At 44.6% G+C, this 7,943-nt stretch overlaps 2 protein-coding genes across 2 annotated transcripts in view; both read left to right on the top strand.

Moving 5' to 3' along the window:
* Positions 1–6: 6 nt before the first annotated feature.
* On the top strand, positions 7–4,602 carry LOC103392626 (zinc transporter ZIP3). The gene is made up of 3 exons (XM_008329282.2): positions 7–2,365; positions 3,145–3,352; positions 3,494–4,602. The coding sequence occupies exons 2-3, from the start codon at positions 3,146–3,148 to the stop codon at positions 4,241–4,243; spliced, it is 957 nt and encodes a 318-aa protein (XP_008327504.1). The 5' UTR covers positions 7–2,365; position 3,145; the 3' UTR covers positions 4,244–4,602.
* A 136-nt stretch (positions 4,603–4,738) lies between these two features.
* The window catches only part of LOC103392639 (excitatory amino acid transporter 5-like), a 5,401-nt gene continuing 2,196 nt past the window's right edge, over positions 4,739–7,943 (top strand). Inside the window, 6 exon segments of the mRNA XM_025064826.1 lie at positions 4,739–5,291; positions 5,809–5,888; positions 6,049–6,264; positions 6,583–6,625; positions 6,816–7,023; positions 7,279–7,378. Of these exon segments, the coding sequence (XP_024920594.1) occupies positions 5,040–5,291; positions 5,809–5,888; positions 6,049–6,264; positions 6,583–6,625; positions 6,816–7,023; positions 7,279–7,378 (899 nt within the window). The 5' untranslated portion in view covers positions 4,739–5,039.

Raw genomic sequence — 7,943 nt, 5'->3', positions numbered from 1 at the left:
GGTTAAAGGCAGGGCTGGGGGCAGAGCTGAAGACGGGGCCAGTGTTTGAGCCTCACTTTCTGTCTCTGTCTGAACTGGTTAAAAAAGACTGCAAGATGTCGTCTGACTTCAGTAAAGCCCCGGCCAATCAGGACACAGCTCCACAGGTGAAGGAAGGAACTGGCCGCACCCCGTTGGTAGTGACGTTGGTGGATGATGTCACAGGTGTGTGTCAGAGCCCCGCCTCCACACCGCTGCAGGTTCAAACAGCTGGTGTTCAGGTGACACTGCCCCCTGCAGGAGGATCCCAACCAGTAAAATACAGCAGGAAGTCGGAGGAGGCGGAGCCATGGCAGTCAGATCATGCTGCAGCCAATGAGAAGCAGCAGCTGGGAGCCCAGGCATCGCTGCCAATCACAGTCTGATGATGTCACAGGTTTCACATCAATTTGCACAAAGATTTTTTTTTATTATTATGAAAGAATTTAATTTAACTTTTCACTGAGAGTTTTTATGAACGAGACGAAGGAAACGTCGCCGTCTTTTCTTTAGCTTTTTTACTCTGGTCCAGAACATTCCACTGCTAAGCTCCTAAAGATCTGGACCAGTGCTGGACCAGAACTGGACCAGATACTGGTATGTCCTTGAAGTCGAAGCTCTAAACAACATGAAGTTTATTTTTATTTTGACATACATTTCAGCACACAAACAGTTTTATTTTAAAAATGTTGTATTTCATTTCTTGACCAGCAGGGGCAGACATCTGTACCAGTTTTCTTAGTGGATTGAACAGGACATTTTATCTTAGCCACTGCAGTCGTTAGCTGCTAAATATAAACAGTTGGCATAATCAGTGCTACTGCAGCTGCTAAAGCTAACACATATATAGTAGTAGCATCTGTTGGCTTATCTGCTGTGTTGTTGCTTGGACAACGTCCTAGTGTTAATAGCTAGCTCCTGGCTACAGTGATGTTAGCTGTGGCTGTTAGCACCTCTGTAATGTTGATAGCAGCTGTTAGCCTAAGAAAACTTCAGCAGTAGAAGATGTCCTGTCTTTACTCAACTAAACAACTTGACCTTTTGACCCCTTTGCTGCATCATTTGGAGTTTATGCCCCCTACTGATGAGAAGGAAGAATTGCAACATATTTAAAAAAACAGAAGTCTGTTCAGTTTTTGTTATACAGTGCAGTTTGTTTACACTAACAGATGGTGGCGCTGTTCAGATCCATATCTGCTGCTGGGTTTTCAAATTTATATATATATATTTTTTGCTGACTTAACCAAAAAGTCTTAAAAATGTGGCGATAAAGGAACAGTTTGGTTGTTTATGTTAACTCAGCCTGGACCAAATCTCATGGAGAAAATCATTGATTTTAGCTCAGAGACACAGCACTTTTTGGTCCACTGGTTAAAACTCAGTTTACACTGTTATTTTGTGACTTCACTGTAACTTAGTGACACAACATGACCACACGAGGCAGCAGTGGACCAGCAGCTGCTGAAGAGCTAAGTCTGATAACTCTGACAAAAACACAGAACTTTTCTAAAAAGGTCTAAATGTGCACTTTTTTTATGGTTAAGCATGTGCTGTTCAAACCTTTAGGGCAGGACTAGCAGAGATTTCATTAAAATGACTTTTGTTTCAGATAAAAGTCTTTGAACCAAAGATATTTTTTATTCTTATTTTATTTGTGTCTTTCATGGCGCCTCAGTAATTTTATTCTGTTAACACTGGAAGAGATGAGACCAACCTGAGGTCTTCAAGTCTCCACACAGACTGGTCACGTGGAGCCGGTCTTTATTTACACTTAATGTTCACCTAGTGATGCTGGTGTTAAAAGTTAGCACAGTGAGCGCCAGGTAGTTAGCTTTGAAAATCTGAAGCTCAACCAAAGCAGTCAACGTTCGCGTTCATGACGTCACCGTTTATGTTCGTGACGCTTCCGTCAACACAAGTCGTTTATAAAAGTTGTATTTTTGTCACAGTCACGTGTTGATCAATGTTCATTAGACAACCGGGTGTTGTGTCGAAACCCCGCCCTGTTTTGTTACGTCACTGGTTCAAGGTTTTATTCGGACGCGTCTGTTTTTTAACTGGAGAAGTTTTTTTTAAGTTTCTGAAAAGACTGAAGATGACGTTTTGTTCACATTTTATTCTGAATAAAAGTACTTTTTCCAAACGTGATGCGTTTTTGGCTTTGTGGGCGAAATAAAATAACGAGAAGTAAGGCGATTTTTATAGATTTTTTTTTTCATTTGTCGAATTAAATTCTGCTACATCTATTGACGTAGTAGTAACCCGACCAATCAGTTCGGTTACCGTGCGCTCTGACTGCACAAGTGCCACCGTGCACCTGCGGAGGAGAGGACGGCAGCCCGTGCAGGTCAGGGAACCGTCCCTCCTTTATGTTTGTTTGCTTGTATGTTTGTTTATCGGGTTAGCGGTTCATACAAACAGCGTCCTAAACAGAAACGCTGTACATCCGCCTATCGTAGCCGTTAGCTTGAGCATAGCAGATGTTAGCGTCTGACCGGAAGTGGCTTTTTTTTACATAAATATTTAATAAAACATTTTTAAAAATATATTTTAAAAGGTTTTTAATATTTTAAAAAGGGTTGTTTTGTCAAATAATGTAAAAATAATACATTTTGGAAAAAACTAACCAAACTACCAACAGGTAAAAACAGATGACAATGTTAGCTTAACCTTCACGTCACGTATTTCTGACGCTGTTTTGAGACTGAGCATTTAAATGCTTAATGCCTCACATTTAAAATAAAGATTTTTTTCAACCAGTGGCTCTTTATGCCTTAAATGACCTGGTTTGGCTAACAATCCTATTAAGTCTAACGTTTTACATTTAAATTGAAATTTAAGTGTTTGTTTTGTTATTTTTTTGAAGATTTGTAACTACTTTGTTCATAAGCTGCTGTTTTTATATTAACCACAACATTTTTTTTAAATTACTGTTTTCATTGGGTTCGTTTTTAACCTGCTAGTTCTTTTTAACTTGCTAGATCCTAGTTATTTTATTCTTTGACTAATGGTTTAGACTGTGACTGGGTCGTTCTTTAGCTGGTATTGGTAATGATGAAAATTGGAATGATGATGATGATGATGATGATGAATAGTCTTCCTCTGCTCATGCCTGTCTGGACTCAGGATGCAGATCTTACTGCTGAAGCTGATCGGCCTGCTAGGACTGTTTACGCTGATGTTGGCCGGTGTGCTGCTGCCAGTGCGCCTTCTGCTGGTGGATCGTGGCAAAGTAGAGAAGTACAGCAGAGCGCTGTCTCTTTGCAACTCTTTCGCAGGAGGCGTGTTCCTCGCCACCTGCTTCAATGCTCTGCTGCCAGCTGTCAGACAGAAGGTGATGTCATCAGCAAACAGTGTGACCAATGTAGTGGTGTGTTACTGTGTGGCTACTTAGTTTAGCTAGTACTGAATTACGTACAAATGACATGTGTATTAACAGTTCCTCCTCCTCCTCCCCCCTCTATCTCCCCCTCAGGTGCTGCAGCTGTCGTCTTCCCTTCACCTCAGCTCTGATTTTCCATTGGCTGAGACTGTGATGATGTTTGGTTTCTTCCTCACTGTCTTCGTGGAGCAGAGTGTCCTGACCTTCAGGAAGGAGCCGCCCTCCTTCATCCATCTGGACACCTTCGGAGCCGATGCCTGCTCCGAGGTAGGCAGCGACTCAGAGAATGAGACACCCTTCATCTCTCCATCCAGGGGAGTAGCTGTGGGGGGCGGGGTCTGTGGTCATCGCAGCTACGGACCTTTAGGTGGAGCACAGCTCTCGGGGGCGGGGCCCATGCGGCTGGCCAGTCTAGTCCTGGCTCTCTCCGCCCACTCGGTCTTTGAAGGGCTGGCCCTAGGTCTGCAGGAGGACAGGACTAAACTGGGCGGGCTCTTCCTGGGCGTGGCCATGCACCAGACGTTGGCTGGCGTTGCCCTGGGCGTCAGTGCAGCCAAGTCATCACTAGGTCTAGGGAATTCCACCAAGCTGGGAGTGGCCGTCAGTCTGATGATTCCACTCGGAGCTGTGGTTGGAATCACTGTCCAATCGGTGGAGACACTGGCAGGGGGCGTGGCCTCCCTACTGCTACAGGGATTGGCTGCTGGAACATTTCTGTTTGTGCTTTTCTTTGAAATCCTGTCCAAAGAGCTGGAGCAGAATCAGGACCGGCTCCTCAAAGTCTTCTTTCTGGTTCTGGGGTACTCCACACTGGCCATGCTCCTCATCTTCATCCACGGCTGATGGAACAGGAAGTGATGATTAACTAAATCCTGTCAGGGACAACCATCAGAAAAGGAGGAGAGCATGCTGGGAAGTCACTCCTGCTGTTGACTTTTTGAATATGAAACTATTTGATGAGTGACATCACAGGTGGGAGGGTTCCTGACCACAGAGAAATTTGACCTTTGACCTCATCATCATGTTAATAGCACAGAGTAACAGTAGTCCCGAGTCCCTAACCCTATATCCAATATGATGTTAGCTGTTTGCTATAAGTGCGCCTGCTGCAAACACCTATTCATACAGCAGGGGGCACTCTCATATACAAACTTAAATGTCCCTTTAAGATAAATAAAATCTTTATTATTGTGACAAAGAAAGGTGTTTTGGGGTCTTTGAATTTATCATCTGCGGACCAGGACAAGACCAAGGAACCAGGGCAAGAACCTGGACCAGGACCATGACCTGGAACTAAGAGTGTTTCTGTGTTCCAGGCTAACAATTATGTCTCTCAATTTTCCTTCATTTGTTTATTTGGACAAACAATTTAATTTACCTTTTTTCTGGTCACCTTTTTTCTAATTCTCCACTGGTATAAACTGCTGGTTTTTTATGCCAGACCAACATTTAATCTAGCAGCAAACCTTTACACTAATCTTTGTTGTAGTAGTGTCCAGCAGGTGGAGCTGCAATCCTGCATCTATCCTGCAGGACCTGCAGATGGTCCTGATCCACTCTGAGAACTTAATCCCGCCTGCAGGTCTTTAATCCCGTCTCCTCAGGTCCGTTGTCCTTCCATCTTGGTCCCAGCATCAGCATGGAGGAGCTGCTGTTGCCCAACGCCGAGGAGGAAGTCCGCTCCGACCAGGGATCCTACGCTCCTGGTCCACGGGTCAGGAGTACGGGGGAATGTTTCATGTCCTTCCTGAGGTCTTTGGTGAAGAAGGAACTACAGAGGAGTGTGAGGAACTTCTGTCGCAGGCACGGACTCTTGACGCTGTCTGTGGTTGCCGTGGTGACGGGCTGCCTTCTGGGCTTCACGCTGAGAGGAACCCAGCTGTCCACACAGGTACGAAGAAGAACTACAACTAACTTCAACCCTAACCATTGGCTAGCTTTTAGTCAGGTTAGCTTGTCTTGCTAACAGTTGAATATCTTTTACCTTATTTTTACTAAAACCAACTTGATCCTATGTTCAATGATGTTTGGCTAACTGTTAGCTAGGCAGTTGTGGATTATTTAAACCATCTTGGCTAAATGTTAACCTTTACCAATAACTTGGCATGTAACATGGTTACATGTCAGCTATTAACCCATATCTTTGGCTAACTTTAATCTGTTTTTATAAATGATATTATGGCTAACCAGTCCCTTATTGATTCGTTTTTGGCTAACTTTTAGCTCTGTGCCTAATGGATACATTTTAGCTACTTTCACCATTTTCCTTAGCTCCTTTACTTTGACTTAAGTCTAACTTTTAGTTCATTTAACTTTTACAGCACATACCCAGTCTGTGTTATATCTTCCGGTAAGTTAGATGTAACTCTGAGCTAACATTTAGCTGTCTCTTAACTAATATCTTTTAGGCTAAAATATATTTCTCATTTCCTGGAGAGTTGCTGATGAGGATGCTAAAGATGCTCATTCTTCCTCTCATCACCTCCAGGTACGTTAACATTAGCAGCTATGCTAACATTAGCAGCTCTGCTAAAACACTAGGAGTACAGTCTCTGACATGAGTTTGTCCTGTTGTCCTCCGTCCGTTGTCCCCGTCTGTTCTTTTCCGTCTGTTGTCCTCTGTCTGTTGTCCTCTGTCTGCGGCCCAGTCTGATGTCAGGTCTGTCCTCCATGGAGTCCAAGGCCTGCTGCCGTATGGGGGTCCTGACCGTCACCTACTACCTGTGGACCACCTTCATAGCTGTGGTGGTGGGAATCGTCCTGGTCCTGATCATCAAACCAGGCGTGGGCACAGAGGTGGAGAGCAACCGTTTGGGAGGGGGGCCAGTGATGACATCAGCGGATGCTCTGCTGGACCTCATTAGGTCTGTCTGATCACATGACTGTCACATGATTCTTGTCACATGACCCTCACGCTCACACCCAGCACTCCTGGTTCTGTCCTGTCCTCCCCAACTTCTCTCCTCCCTCTCCCCCTCCTCTGTTTCCTCCTCTTCCTCCTGATGGAGGTGTTGGGTTAAATCCCGTTATCCTGCTCTGATGAGATTATTTGAACTAATCCAGACTCGGGGGGTCACATGGTTTTAAAAAAGCCCCCCCCGCCCCAACCCACCCCTCTGTTTTGTGAATGGCTTCTTCAACAATGAGCAGTGGAGTGATGTCACTTCCTGTTTCCTCCACAGAAACATGGTTCCTTCAAATCTGATCGAGGCTACATTTCAGCAGGTGAGAGACTCCAGACCTGGATAAGGTAGTCCCTGGCCAGGGAAACCTGGACCAGGACGACTACATGTGACCATGTAGACCTGAGACAAACTCGGACCAAAGACCAAAGAGTTGAACCCCAGTCAGACGTGGACCTAAGACTGACGTGGACCTGGGAACGCTCCTAGACCTAAAGACTTTTTCTCTGCAGTATAAAACAGACCTGGTTCCCATCCTGAAAATCCCAACCAGGACCATCCAATCTGACTTTGTTTACGTGGTTCCCGATGAGTCGGATCCTCAGGGTCGGACCGTCTACCTGGAGCTGACTCCGCCCCCTGAGATCACCTACAAGACCAGTCCAGGAACTAGTCAGCAGATGAACGTCCTCGGCATCGTCATCTTCTCTGCCACCATGGGTCAGTTTCCTCCAGTAGGAGGCGTGTCGCTCCCTAAATTTAGCTTTTCGCGGCAGACTTTTAGCTAGCTCCAGGGGAAGTGAACGCCTCTTAAATTTCCATTTTTGCTATAATAATTAGTGTTGTTTGCTAACTTTTAGATCAGTCATTAGCTACCACAGTGTTATTGATCTTTGAGCTACTTTTGAGTTACATTAAAGTCATAAACTTGTCCATATCGTTAGCTACACCAACGACGCTGCCTCGTCTTCACAGGTCTGTTGCTGGGCAGGATGGGGGAGCGCGGTGCCCCTCTGGTCAATGTGTGTCAGTGCATTAACGAGTGTGTGATGAAAATCATCAATGCTGCAGTTTGGTGAGTTTCACTTTCACTTTCACTTTCTTTTTCAAACCATTTCCATTTACAGGCCAGAGTTGACCAATCACAGTTGGCGTATCATTTACTAACCAGAGCTCATTCTTTAGTCGTGTTTTTTTAGGCTAATTACCGAAAAATAATCTGCACAAAATAATTAAGCCTAGAATTAGTTAACAATTGGAAAAATGCTTCAAATTAGCCTTCATGTAGCTACACATGCTAAACATGTAGCCACTGTGGCTAAAGGCTGCGTCATCAACACCTTCAAACGGCAGCACGTGAGTAGAAGAAAGCAGAGACTGTGAATTAGTGTGGATTAGTGTGGATTAACGTGGATTACAGACCGTTAAGACTGTTGTGGTTTTGACCTGATGACAAAACTGCTGTGAGGCTCCGCCCCTTTGGCAAACTGCTGCTAAAATGAAAGTTAGCTTAGCAGTGTAGACTAATAGACTGGAGACAAAGAAAACTAACTAACCATTTAACTAACTAGCTAATTAAGCTAAGAGATAGCTAAGAGATAGCTGTGAGTGATGCAGTGATGTCATCAGGTCTTGTCACC

The sequence above is a fragment of the Cynoglossus semilaevis genome, chromosome 2 (genome assembly GCF_000523025.1).
Source record: "Cynoglossus semilaevis isolate Cse_v1.0 chromosome 2, Cse_v1.0, whole genome shotgun sequence".
Classification (NCBI taxonomy): Eukaryota; Metazoa; Chordata; class Actinopteri; order Pleuronectiformes; family Cynoglossidae; genus Cynoglossus; species Cynoglossus semilaevis.
Note: the sequence above shows the minus strand (reverse complement) of the source record. Positions and strands in the feature narration are given on the sequence as shown.